Source organism: Drosophila nasuta, chromosome X, assembly GCF_023558535.2.
Source record: "Drosophila nasuta strain 15112-1781.00 chromosome X, ASM2355853v1, whole genome shotgun sequence".
Lineage (NCBI taxonomy): Eukaryota > Metazoa > Arthropoda > Insecta > Diptera > Drosophilidae > Drosophila > Drosophila nasuta.
Window position 1 is genome coordinate 17,359,603 of NC_083459.1, and position 14,058 is coordinate 17,373,660.

General features: G+C 38.5%; 1 protein-coding gene across 7 annotated transcripts; it reads right to left on the reverse strand.

The window, feature by feature from the left end:
- Positions 1 to 3,153: 3,153 nt before the first annotated feature.
- LOC132795096 (AP-1 complex subunit gamma-1) lies at positions 3,154 to 13,594 on the reverse strand. Of its 7 annotated transcripts, none has more exons than XM_060805545.1 (16): positions 12,880 to 13,026; positions 10,977 to 11,189; positions 10,819 to 10,880; positions 10,443 to 10,584; positions 10,181 to 10,369; positions 9,331 to 9,569; positions 9,191 to 9,267; positions 8,602 to 8,619; positions 7,866 to 8,122; positions 6,626 to 7,221; positions 6,210 to 6,348; positions 5,854 to 6,139; positions 5,316 to 5,795; positions 5,109 to 5,252; positions 4,935 to 5,042; positions 3,154 to 4,869 (listed from the first exon to the last, which is right to left on the reverse strand). In XM_060805545.1, the coding sequence occupies exons 2-16, from the start codon at positions 10,991 to 10,993 to the stop codon at positions 4,762 to 4,764; spliced, it is 2,862 nt and encodes a 953-aa protein (XP_060661528.1). In that variant the 5' UTR covers positions 10,994 to 11,189; positions 12,880 to 13,026; the 3' UTR covers positions 3,154 to 4,761. The 7 variants fall into 7 exon arrangements, with proteins under 7 accessions (XP_060661528.1, XP_060661529.1, XP_060661531.1 ...); XM_060805546.1 differs by lacking the exon at positions 12,880 to 13,026 and adding an exon at positions 12,850 to 12,867; XM_060805548.1 differs by lacking the exon at positions 12,880 to 13,026 and adding an exon at positions 12,623 to 12,637.
- Between the last annotated feature and the right edge of the window lie 464 nt (positions 13,595 to 14,058).

The window sequence follows — 14,058 nt, forward strand, 5'->3', positions numbered from 1 at the left end:
AAAAAAATTCCAAACCATTCTTAGCTCTAATTAAAGTACTAATCTAGAGCTATAAAAAAACCCTTTACTTATTTTTAAAATTGTTTCAGAATATGTTTTTTTTTGTAACTGAAAAGCTGGTCGCACTCGACATCCCTCAGAGAATTACCCATATTGAATTGTCCATTTGAGAGGAATGCTGTCACGCGCTCATCTCTAATAGCTACTGTCCTACTGTGTGTTCTGTGTACTGCCTACTGCTTTGCACTGGGCTGCCACTGCCTCCTGTTGGGGCTGCCACTGCAATTGACAGCTGTGACGGGCGGTAACATGTTGATGCGAGTATTGTATCTCAGAGATTTCATCTAATTCGCTTTACGTTACACTTGATTTTCGGCTTGTGTTATTAAAAGACAATCAGATTGAGTATTACGGCCATGTCTCATTGTAAATCTCTTTCAGCTTCGCTTTGCAGCTTCCCACTTTCCCCTCCACTTGACAGCCACTGACAAGCTGTTAAGGCTGCAATCACTGATTTTTGAATAGTCACTGCAATTTGTCTTCTATAAGTACAAGTGCGAGAGAGAGAGAGAGAGAGAGTCGTTGTGTGTAAATAAGGTAGTATTGTATTACGCGCAACTAAGAGTATTTAGTTTAAGCACATTTATTTGCTTTGACTATGACAAGTCACGTCTGGGATTAAACTTAAGCCGACTAAATAAATCCACGCAGACAAATCAATCACGTTTAGATAAACCAACAAAACTGAGCTCAACAAGACGAAGTTGTCAAAATTGTTCGAGTTTTGTGATGTCGTGTTAATTAATTACTGTCGACAGAAGTGAACTTGGATAATATTTTACACACTTATGAGGGAAACTTAGCATATGGCAAGCTTCAAAAATTGTGCTTTTACTTTTTTTTTTTTTATAAAATATAATTTAATTTAATATCAATATTTGTATTCTGTTATCATAAAACCTAAAATGTTTTAAAGATTTTAATAATATAAATTTAATTACATCACTTAATACACATTTTTTTTAAAACAAATTAAAAATGAAACTTTGATTTATTTTTGAATACCTTATTAAAAATATAAACATGTGTCTTTCTCGTCATGAAGGTTTTTTTCATCGTTTTAACTAATATTTACGTTTCCTGCTATTAACATATAAATAAAAAATAAATACAAAACTATTTAGTACCGAAAAGTTTTAAATACCGAATTTTTCATTATATTCAATAAGTTTTTGTTTTCTAGAAATTCTCGAATCTTAAGCTATAGTGTTGATAAATAGGAACAAACTGATCTGCATCCCTTTAAAATCATTGCACATTCTGCTGAGTTTTATCTACAATGAAGTTAAACATTTCATTGACCGCGCCTCAAAGTATGCAACAAAAATTGATTTGCTGCATATAAACAAAAAATAGAAAAATGATTATATCTCTACCATATCCTTGAACATTTCGGGCGGACTTGTTGCATTCGATTCGTGGCATTGAAATCTATCGAATGGCATCAAAAAATTGTGGGGTCATCTAAGAATCCAACACTTCAAAAATTTTGGCTTCAGGGCGAGGAGAAAGTGGTGAAAAACAAAAAATCCTGTCTAACTCTGAACCTAATGGAACAATTTAAATGTCATTTGGTCAGTCGATAGGACTAACAAAAAGTAATTGTTTAGCAATAAGCCGATCCCGATCCTAGCAAGGACTTCAGAGATATAGCTTATTTTTTGAATAAAAATAAGTCCATATATCTCAGTTGTTTGAAGGACTTTCAAGGATATTCTTATGGATTATGTATGCTTACATCAATACCTAACGATCTGGAAAAGGACATCAAAATCGTCCTTAAAATGGCGGAGTTACAGCGCGAAACTTGAATTCAGAACAATTTTTGGAAATATTTTCGATAATTTTTTTGGTTGCATCTTAAAAATCCTGGAATGCCAATCAATAGTGTTAGTCTGTGTGAGCCCAAAAAGGTAGGTCCTTTCGAGATCTGCCCAGATCCTGCCGAGTTATAGCCATAATTAATATAGCTATACACATGGCAGCAGCCTTAAAGTATGCAACAAAAAATGTAGAATAGGAAAATTTAAAATAATGTTGATCCTAGCAAGTCAAGTGAATTGCAGTTAATATTTAAAGTTCTATGTCAGTCATAATCTCCGTCGTCAGGCGCCGGCACAGAATAAAAAAAAATCTACTTATAAAAAAGAGTAAAGTAAAGTTTTAACGTTGGTTATTTGCGTTTAATTTCGGTATTTTATTTGTGCTCTCTCTCTCATTGAATTGATGTTATTTTCGAGAAATAAACAAAAATTATCATGGACAAATTAAGTGAAGATAAGATGGCAGAGATTTGCAATACGTTTGCCATACTCGACGTCGATGGCAGCGGATCGATAAGCGCCCGCGAACTGAAAGGAATGATGAGTGTGTTTGGTTACGAGAACAGCGAAGAGGACATCCAACGCATGATCGATGTGGTGGACACCGATGGCAGTGGCAAACTGAACTGTGCCAAGTTCTGTGCCGCCTTGCTGTGGAAAAGCACGCCCGAAGAGTGCAATCAACGGAACGCTGGCACCCAAACCAATTGCAAGGATGTGCCAAAAGATGTTCCATGATGATGAATACGTTAAATTCCGTTTATGTATTTTTAACGATTTTACAAATTTTCACAAGTTGTTGATTTGAGGTTGCGAATATTGTATTAAATTTATAGCCAAGTTATTAGAAAATTGCGAGTGTTTAGTTTCAGGTTATTCGCAGTCGGAATATTGAGGTTAGGTACGTAAGCAAAGATTCGGCGATATCTTGTCTTTTGATAAAACAAAATGTTGGTGTTTATTTCAGCTCAAAGGTTTTTGATGAATACAAAAAAAATATATATAAGATATTGTACAATATGTTAATGTTGTTTGTTATTCATTTAGTTGTTATTTTTTCGGTTTTTTTCTTTTCATTTCTCAATCTGCTGCATGACATTTGTTTTATTTCTTTACTTGTTGCTGTTATTGTTATATTTGTTTGTTTGTTGTGTGTATAATCAATACATACATAATAATAGTAGATAAATGTTGGTTTCTTTTCACATTATTTGTTGTTAATTACCGTTCCCCATTCCCGCCCCAAAAACTAAGTGTTACCAGTTATCAATTATGTATATATATAGTATTTGTTGTGGTTTTCTCTTTTTTTTTTAATTTCATTTCTGTATATTTTTGTTATATTTATATATGTATATTATAATTATCTAGTTTTTCCACAGTGCTTTCTGCTCGTGCAGTTTCATTCTCTGTTGAATTTATTTGTTGTAATATAATTTTTAATTTTTTAAGTACGTGCGCACAGGAAATAACAATTTATCGGTTATTAGAATGTGGAAATGTAGGCCACACGGTGTGCTGAGCTTTTTTTAAAATTGCAATTGCAATTGCAAATTGCATTTTGCATGTATCTATATGTGTGTTTATGTGTCTGTGTCTGTGTGTGTGTGTGTGTGTGTGTGTAAGGGCAGTCGCCAGACTTCCATTATGTGACGTCACAATGTGCAGCCTGCCGTTTAAGAGCCTTCTTCTTAGTTGGTTACAAACCCAAAAAAAAAAAAATTCATACGAGCTTAATACATATTACACATACATACATATATAACAAAAATTAAGTTTCATCTATATATATATATATAAGAATTGTAATAATAATAATAACTATGCGCTAAGCAAGCGCTCGATCGATCGATATACCATTGACTCTTTTATTATCGATCAGCTCTCTGCTCTTGACTTTTCTTTTTTTTGTTTCTGAAAAATGCTAAGCTTGAAATAAATGCGCTGCCTTTTTTTTTCTTCAGTTTTTTTTTTTTTTTTTTTTTTTGCTAAGTATACACAATTTTTGTTTTTTTTGTCACATTCATGTTGTGTTTGTTGTTGTTGATGTTGTCTTGGTAATTGTTGCAATTTACAATTGTAGTGTAGTGGCTATATAATGTATTATTATTATTATGTGGCTTGACGCTTTCAAATGACTTTATTGTCTTATATTAAAACTGAATTGTTGTCTTTTACACAGAACGGTTTACACACACGGAAAATAAAGGCAAAAAATCATAATAACCATAATAATAGCATATAATATTAATAATAATAATAATAGAAGTAGTTGTAGTTGTTGTTAAAGCAGTAATAGTAGAATATTAAATAAGAATTGCAGACTCTAAAAAAGATAAACGATAGTTTTGACAAGAACAAATAAAGAACTGTTGATAGAGCTTTTACACGTACACACACATGTAGAAATTATAAATATATAATTGGTACTAGAGTAAAAAAAAAATGGTTTTCAAATCGCATTATACTCATCATTCAGGTTCACACATTCCCATAGTATATTCGCTTTTAATCGATTGAAGATGGCTCAATTAACGGAGGCAGAAGAGCAGTCTGAAGATGTTACATGAGTTAGCTGAATGAGAAGAGAATTATATCCTTGGTGACAAGTGAAGAGATGAACTTCGTAGGTTGTAGCTGCTGTTGCTGCGGCTGCTTTCTTATCCTGTGTGTGAATAAATGGGCGCGATTGTGTGTGTGGGTGGTATGTGTGTGCTTGTGGTTCACTGTGTTAACTTATTTTACAATATATATATGCGTGTGGCAACCTCTCTGTATTTAGCTGTGCTCTACTCTGTCACTGTGTGTGTGTGGGTGTCCGCGTGTTTGTGTGTGTGTGTGGTCTTTAAGCTAACACACTTGCGATAATACACGTTGCTTATTCAATAGGCGGCTGCTGATCCGGAAAACCGCTAACCTCCGTCTGCTCCACCAGCTGCTGGCCATCGAGCGTGTATTGAATGCGCAAACGCATGCGCAGTACCGCCTAAAAAAAGTGAAGAAAAAGTTAGTTACACAGCTGAAAAGTATGCTATACATTTGCAAGCTTACATTCGATGTGGCGACGACGCGCATTTCCTGCGTTATAACGCCACCCGGCGGCAGCACCGAACCCGATGGCGGCAGCATTTGCAGCTCGAAACTCTTCTGCACCGCCGCCTGCAAAATGTAAAAGGTTATAAATTATAATAAATGCATTTATATAAGTGAAATTGCATCACTTGCCTTTAGCAAATACTGCTCCAATGTATTGTCTGAGCTATTTGTGGTTGTCATAAATATCTTCATGCAATCGCTGCCCCTCAACGGCACCAACTGCACCAGCAGTCCATTCTTGTCCAGGGCCGTCAACTTGGGACCCTGCGGAGGCTAAACAAATATACAGCATTAATATAAGACGATTTATAGATATGATATTCGACAAATGTTTACCACTGTCACATTGTTGGTTGTCGTCGTTGTGGCATTTAGTTCGCCGAGCAAATTATCGTCACCGAGCGACGGCAGCACAGCATTATTAGCCGGCGCACCGAGGCCGCCCAACATACTAGCCAAATCGTTGCCATTTGTGGGTATGCTGCTGGCCATGGCATCGATGGCACCAAGACCAACGCCGCTGCCGACGCCACCGCCACCACCAAAGCCCATATTTAAATCGATGCCACGCAGGTTCATCATATTGTTGACATTGCCCAGATCCGTGGTGCCCATAACGGACGTTGTTGTCGATGGTGTCGACATATCCAGATCGAGCAAATCGAGTAGATCCTGATTGTTGGTGGACGGCGTCTCATTGTTGGCATTGCGTGTATTCTTTTTATGCACCGCATTCGATAGATCTGTGGCCATGGCCAAATCGCTTGGGCCACCCGCCGACAGATCTGTGCTGCCCAACAAATCCAATAGAATGTTCTACAATAAAGATATATTAGCAAGTGAATTGATATACAAATTTAACTCGGCTGCTTACCGTATTGTCACCCATGGTATTCATATTGCTTTCGATTAACGGATGTGCGCCACTGCCGCCAATCTCGATGCCATTCTCGATGACATCGGGACTGTTGTCATCGAAGGAGCCGCCGCTTTCGCCATTCTGCGAACTGATGCGACTGATCTGCATGGCGGGCATCTTCTCCAGCAGCGGTGGACGCAAATGCTTATAGCTGCCAAAGAGTTGCGTAAACTCAACGCCACGCTGCTGCAGATCCACATTCAGATGGCTGCCAAACGAGGTAATCAATGCCTGGATTTCTCTGCAACAACACAAATAAGTAACATCATTAATATAAAGTTGAAGGCAGTCAAAGAATTAGGTTCACTTACTCCACGCATTGCTGGAGGCGCGTGCTCAGCTTGGCCAAGGAGACGAGCGCATATTGCTTGCTTGTGGTCGACACTTGAGCAGAGGTTAAAAACTTATGATACACAGCGATCAGATCGCTCTCCGTGGGACGTTCAAACTCTGTAAAGAAATGGAATTCAATTTAAATATATTGCACAATTTTAATTCAAATGTTATTGGCACCTAAAATGATGCCACTGATTGATTTAACTGCACTTTTTGTTTATCAAAAGTTTCAGTTTAAAGAATAAAAGCTGTTAAGCTTCAAACAAATGCAATACGACTTTGGAGATTAGAAAACTGAGCATTGCAGATAATTGCATAATTTTGTTGTATACAGAATGGGGATGCATTTATAAACATATATCGTATATAAAGAAGAAAACTTTCGACTTACCATCCTCATTGGCGCCGTACATAAACAGATCACCGTATTCGCCTATGGCCCAAACGGCAACCTGCAGCAGCGGCTGCTTATCTTCACAATGATTGGCCACCTGCAGCGATTCCCAGAAGCGATTCGTGATATATGTTTGCTCCGGCACCGGACTGCTCGACACCAGCTGTATGGTGGATGAGACAACATCGTCGCGCACATAATTGCCAGCCGCTATCAGCACACTCAACTGGGTGTCCAGATGCCAACGTGAATTCGGCGAATAACGTTCGGCGGCCAAGATCATGCCCGAACTGCATTGGGCCTTGAATTCGGCATCGGCCTTCTCGAGGAACAGCAGCAGCTCCTTGGTCATTGTACGTATGTTTTGTGCATTGATCAGTGCAAACGATAGTTCCATTGCCCGGCGTCGTATCGAGACATCCGGATCCTTGAGGCACTCCAAAATGGTTGTACGATGACGTTGCACAGCCGATGTGTCCGCGTGCACTGTTCGCAGCAGTGTGTTGAGGGCCACATAACGGATGTTCTTGTCCGAGTTGAGTAGAAAGCGACCCAGAATGTTCACAGCCAGCACACGCAGACCGCCCTCCGAGCTGTAACAGAAGAGTGCAAAATATTTATGTAATAGGTTTATGAAAAAACTTGGCAAATATATAGGAAATTATACTTAGTTACGTTACACAATTTAATCAGAACGCAAAGAAGACAACTAATAAAAAAATAATAATTAAGAGTGATTGATAGTTAGATAGCTCTTATCTTTTTCCCTATTTGAAAATATGAACATCTTAATAACAATATGTTTAACAGAACTGGAAACATTAACATTACAGCCTTCTGTGAAAACAGTTCAGTTAACAAACAACCTCGCTTGTTAAGGAACAGCTTTTTAAAAACTTAAATTTGGAATTGATAACTTTCTAACTATTCCATTTTTAAGTCAATTTGTGGAAAGTGAACTAATTTAGAAATAAAAATGGCTGTGTTTAACAAAGACAAGCATTACCAGCTAGACGCTAAGAAGTTATCTTTCATAGTCTTTGAGATAAAATTGTTTAAGTGAACGGACAGACAGACATTCGGATATGAATACATTATTTTGCTATATAAGAATATGGTTTTAGAGTATATACTATATAGGATCGGAAATAAATTTCCTTCTGTCACAAAGTAAGAGCACTTACGCTTTTGTTAGTAAAGAAATAATTTGAAATATTTCAATAATCGCTTAACTTACCGTATATCCATAATGGAGAGCACCGTCTCATAGAGAATGGTGTTGCCCACATTTTTGCTGGTCTCCGTGTTCGTGGCCACCTGCGCCAATATATCGTTCATCGCCTCGGAGGCATCCGGATCATTGTGGCCGAGAATGCGCAACAAGCGAAGGATTTTCACCTGCAGGAACGGATCGCTGACGCCGCTGACATCGTGCTCCGGTGAATAGCCGCCCAGGATAAGGCTCTTCAGGATGCGCACCAGATTCGGCACAATCTGCACCAGAAGTGAAAGCGAAGAGAGAGAAAGCAGAACGTATTAAATGTGCAAATTGGACAAACAAATAGGTGCATTAAAAGTGGGAAAATAGAGAAAGAGAGAGAGAGAGGGAAATATAAAGATAGTGTGTGGAAAAGAGTTGGCAAATCTAAAAAGTGTGTCGTGTAATTTGTGTGCGTGTGTGCAAGTGCAACAGCGCTAGTCTGTGCAAGTGTACAAGAGCGAGTGGGAAGATACTCAGAGAAATATTGCAGCAAATTATTTAACTAAAATAATTAATTGAGGGAAAAAACGGTAAAATAAATATAAGCCAACAAGGGGGTGAAATATTATATTACGAAAAAAAAACACAAAAAGAACAACACTAAACAACAACAAGAACTAGAACAACAACAACAACAACGATAATAATATTGACAATTAAGAGGGGAAATACGAATATTATTTGTTAATAAAGGCACAAATCGCAATCATACCTCTCGATTTCCGCTATCCTGGCAAGCAAATTACAACAAATTTCATTTTGTGTTTTGCGCGGTTTTCGATCAAAAACAAACAAGCGTTAATTTTGTAAGTAGAATACAAAATATGTGTGTGTTTGGTTTGTCGTTTTGTCAAAATGGTTTCAATTAATGTGTTTACAAAGCGATAAAAACAATAATACAATTAAACGAAGACAAATTGTGGGACAATAACAAATATACGAGTAGATGAATGATCCGTTTTGGTTTGACCAAAAGGGGAGCAACGAAAAAGATGAATTCACAATATTCAATATACATCATATATATAGAAGTAATAGTAAAATATATGTATATAGAAAGTATACAACAAGTAATAATAACGAGATACATTAGGCTGCCCAAAAACGTTTCGAGATGGGTTTTTTCATTTTGTTTTTGGTTTGGTGAATTCAATGAGAGGATCGCAAAACCACGCTGGTTGCTAGCTGTTGAAGCTGTTTTTTTTTTTAGTAGTTTTTTTTTTCTTTTTTTTTTGTTATTTGTTGTCTCTCTTTGCCTGCCTTGGGTCCCCGTCCAGAGCCGTCACGTCCAGCAAACTTACCTTTTTGAAATGCATCAACGTATCCGAGCTGTTCTCGCACATTTCCGTAATCAGCGTAACGCCGGTTATCAGTATGCCTATAAAATTGGGAGTGTTCAATTAACTATTGTTTAAATTCATATATATTCTCTATGTCATACCGTGATTCTTCTCACTGAGCAGCGAACGTGTCGCTGGCAAAAAGATCTCCATCAGCTCGGGCACACGTCGAATGACACGGAATGCACAAAGTGTCGCCTTTTTGCGTATGTACGTATTGGGCGATTTCATCAATCGCTCGACTTCGCTGGCCAGATCACGCGCCATCTCCGGCGATGCAATCGCTCCCAGCGTACACAGCGCCAGTCCAACCACAAACTGTGTCGAACTGTTCAGATCACTGCAAATGAAACGATAGATTAATCAAGTCGTTAAGCCACAAATTTCAATAACAAATCATTTAAATGGTATGCTTATTGAATATGCTTATAATAAGGTAATAACGTAGTCAAATACTAACATAAGGTAGTAAGTAATAAGATGGTAAAGTATTAAGTCAAGATAATAAGGTAGCAAAATATTAAGGTAAGTAGTACGTAGTAAGTTGCAAGGTAGAAAGATACTAAGGTAAGGTAGTAAGATATTAATAAAGAAGTAATAAAGTAATCCAAAGAGCTGTATAAATTATTCAATCTATGTTGAAACATTGGGTTTGCAGTTTACATTGCACTACAAATATCTAGTTATTTTAGAGCCCATTTAGATGACAATTAATCTGTGGTTTAGCATAAGAATACATTGCTTAAAGTTTCGGTAAAGTTTATACAATATCTCTTGCTGTTTATCTTATGGATTAAAGCTTTCCCTGCAATCCTCATGTTTTCTGACATTCATTTAAAGATCTTTCCTCTATCTCATCGCTTAGCTTTTGCATTAATTTACAATTAAAGCCAAAGTTGAACTGAAGCTAAGCTTAACTTGATACTATTTCAATAAATTCCATTAGCTTACTTTTTCAAGCAGTTCGTGATCAGCAAGTGGACATCCTGACGTTCGTCCAGCAGCAACATGGCGCCCAAGTAACCAATTCGCTTATCTGTGAAACGCGTGCTCGCCGTCAGCTTGAGACACTCGAGTTGGCCAAAATGCGCCGGATAGCCAAGCATGTGTATGTACAGCAGCTTGGCAATGTTCCGACAACTAAAGAGAGTCAAAGGTTAATATTGCTTGCTTAGTGAAAGACAACTTAAAAAAAAAGAGAGACTGTGCTCACCGCCAGACGGAGTCCTCCTCACGGAATGTGCTGCGTATGTAGGCGCACTCTTTGTTCACCACAGCTCGCTCCTCGGCTGCCGTTCGGGCAGCTCGTATCTGCCGTATAAGATCACGCAGTCGTGTGGGCGTCGGCATTCTCACTGTACATCAACAACAACAACGAATGAAAGAAAGAGAACGAAGTGCGCACACGCGTAGGCGAAGGCAATTCAAGTTGGATGATTAGTTGAGTTGGTTGGCAACACAAGCCATGTAGGCAAATGCATTTAGGTTGGCAACGCGTACAAGTAGGCAAAAGCATGGCAATGCAAAAAAGGCATTTCCAATTGGATGCTTGCTTGAATTGGTTGGCAACACATTTCTATTTTGCATACCTCGTTCGACGGCCTCTGTGAATGCCTGGCGTATGGTGGCCATATTGAAGGCTGGATTGAATCTGTAGAGTATTAAAGAGTCAACATTAGTATAGTGAATATTTTGCGCATATGCAGTGAACACTCCCGTTTTCACTGTATTTATTTGAGGCATTTACCCATGCTCGGAATTCATTGTGAGGCGATGCTACTGCTCTACTGCGCTGCTGCGGCGGCCGCACTTTGTAGCACTTTGGTAGTGGCAAGCAGACGAAACTGCTGATGTTGCTTGTTTGCTTTTTTTTTGTTGCTGTTGTTGTTTGCTTGTTCAACTCTTTATCTTAGCACTTTTTCTTCTTCTGCCGTTGCTGCTGCTGCTTCTTCTTGCCGGCCTATGCTTTCACACACGCAAACACCTTTAGTTGTTGCTGTTGTTACAGCTGCGTTGCGATCGCAGCAACAGTAACAACAACATTGACAGCCGGCCGCTATTTGCTTGCAATTTTTGGTCTCTCTTTTCTTGTGCTCTCCCACACACACGCACACACACACACACATGCACATGTATACGCATACACTGAGTTGCACTTGCAAAACTTTTAACACTGCAATATGAACTTTAGCTGCTAACTAGCTACCTCTCGCTCACGATCTCTCTCTATGCTGCTCACTCTTGATATCGGACGGTGATGCTGGGCTTCTTTATTGTTATTACTAACACACACATGCACGCACAAACAATATCAGCACAATCAACACAGTGCTGCTGCTGACTGCGCTAGTTATGAAACGTTTACATACAAAAATACATATGTATGAATGTATATATTTATGAATGTGTGCGTAAGCTGAGGCTTAAAACAAATATACAGTTATATGGATGTGCGTACATATGATCTGTCGCCGTTCAATGCAAACAAAAAAGCTCTAAGCTTACAAACGCATACATAGATTTGTACTTTATGCATGGGCAATGAAGTACCTTTTAGATGGGCATACACATATGTAAGTATGTGTCCATATGTATGTAGTTGGCCAGTGCTGGCCAACGAAGCGCAGCGCAACGCAAGGCAGCAAAAAGTAGGCTAGGCTGTGTAGGGTGTTAATTAAGACGACAAAAAAATAAAAAGAAATGGCAGGCTCACACTCAAAGAATGCAAAACACAGTTTTGTTTGCTGCCCCTATGCTGATGAAATGATTAATTCAGTTGTGTGAATAATACGAAAACCGCACTTGAAGCATAAGCCAAGGTAGACGACGATTAGCGCGCATTGAGTTGACAGCAACTCACACAGTCACACACACACTACAGCACGCACACATATGTAGAGAAAGAGAGGCGTATTAAAATCCAATTGGAATTTATAGCGTAACTGCTAATTAATTGTATAGATCCTGCAAACGCTATTATTTGTTTGCTAGCAGCTGCACAACACAACGTGAAATTATTGCAATCGCAATTGCCACATCAAATTAACTCTTTAAAAAACTTGATCACACTTTTTGGTTTTGGTTTAAAGAGGCCCGAACGGCAGTCACACAGTTTGGTTACAAAGTCAGTCACCAGTCATGGCTAAAAACCAAAACAGCTGCCGTCATTCGTGCGTTGTTTTTCTTATCGATACTCTCGATATCGATATGCACGGCACTTTTTTTTATATCGAGTGCATTGCATGCGTTGCAAAAACACATATATATTTGTTGTATGTATGTATTTGCATAAAATCACAGTGAGAAACACGTATGCGTCGTTTTGTTCCATTCACAACCCCATATGCCACTTGTAACTTAACACGTATTTTTTTTGCAAAAATATTGCATTACTCTTTTCGGGTTAATGTGATTTCATTGGAAAGCCCAAGTTACATAGACACATCAAAAGAGACACACACACATATATATATACACTTGTCACACGCACACAACAACACAGCAATGAGCGTTAAGCGTATGCTGCTTTTTGGTCACAAGGAAAACGAAACATTTAATTAATTTGTGTGTATGTGTGCGTTTTAATGGCTTTTCATAGTTTGCATGCACTAAATGTATACGTTTTTATTTTATTGGGTTTTATTAGCAACCTGGCCGCCTTCAAAACTTCTAAAAAATGCAAATTTTAACAACGCGACAAAAATGCTCCGTCCACACAAATGTTGACGATGGATGGATGAGCGCAACAGTAGTAGTAGTAGTATTTTGTAGTAGTAGTTGTCTTCTGTGTAGCCCAACAGCAGTGAGAGCGAGAGAGCGCTAGCGCGCTCAAGCGGTTGACATTTCGTATTTTTGACAGTAGCAGCAACAGCAGTGCTGTGTTATCGTCAACTATCGATAGGCCTGCCGCCCGATGTAATCGCAAGATATCGCAAAGGAACGCATCGCTCACAAGAATATAACGTCATTTTTGTATTTAAAAACTGAATACTAACCTGCGATTGTTTTCCGGTGGCAAAACACTCCAATCCTGCTCGTAATAGGGATACATGACGATAATAGCGGCGTATTTTTTTGTTGTTGTTCGTAAATACACTCACACACACGAAAATAAATAAAACTCTTTCACTCCACACGTTGGTGGTATAATATCAATGATAAGCGACTACGACGACGACAGTGTGCTCCACATTCGTGTGTAGGTGTTATCTAATGTACATTTATATGTAATTACGATTTCAATCCCTCCCCCCAAAAAACACACACAGACACACGCGCTCTTTTGCTTTCCTTTTTTTGTTTTTCCTCGTTTTTCTGGATGATGCATCGATACCGAACGCAAACAAGAGTCGAAGATCGTTATAAAGAAACAGCACCGATCATAGAGTTCATTATAATTATGACTGTTAAGGCGCCCTGATCTGCGGTTATTGCACACATGAGACACGATATTACAAATATGTTGACTTGTATTATAATGTAGTATAATATAATGTTGTGTGTGGTCGCCACAATCCGTGCGGTTGTGCCACTAACAGAAGACTAACTGACTGACTGAACATTATTATATATGGGGTGGCATTCATTCCCATTCATCGACATCGCGGACATGGGGCTGGCTGCAGTTGAGCTGCAGATAGACCTAGAGGTAGTATAGTAGTTATCACACAACAACTAGACGCTCTCATATTGCTTTTGCCATGTCAGGCATACCAAAAGCCACTCACACTAACTTATCTCGCTTTTTTAGCTCAGCCCTGATAAGAAACAGGTAAGCGCGATAGTTGAGCGTACTCGACTCTCTATCACTGAGTCATAAAATGTTAGTT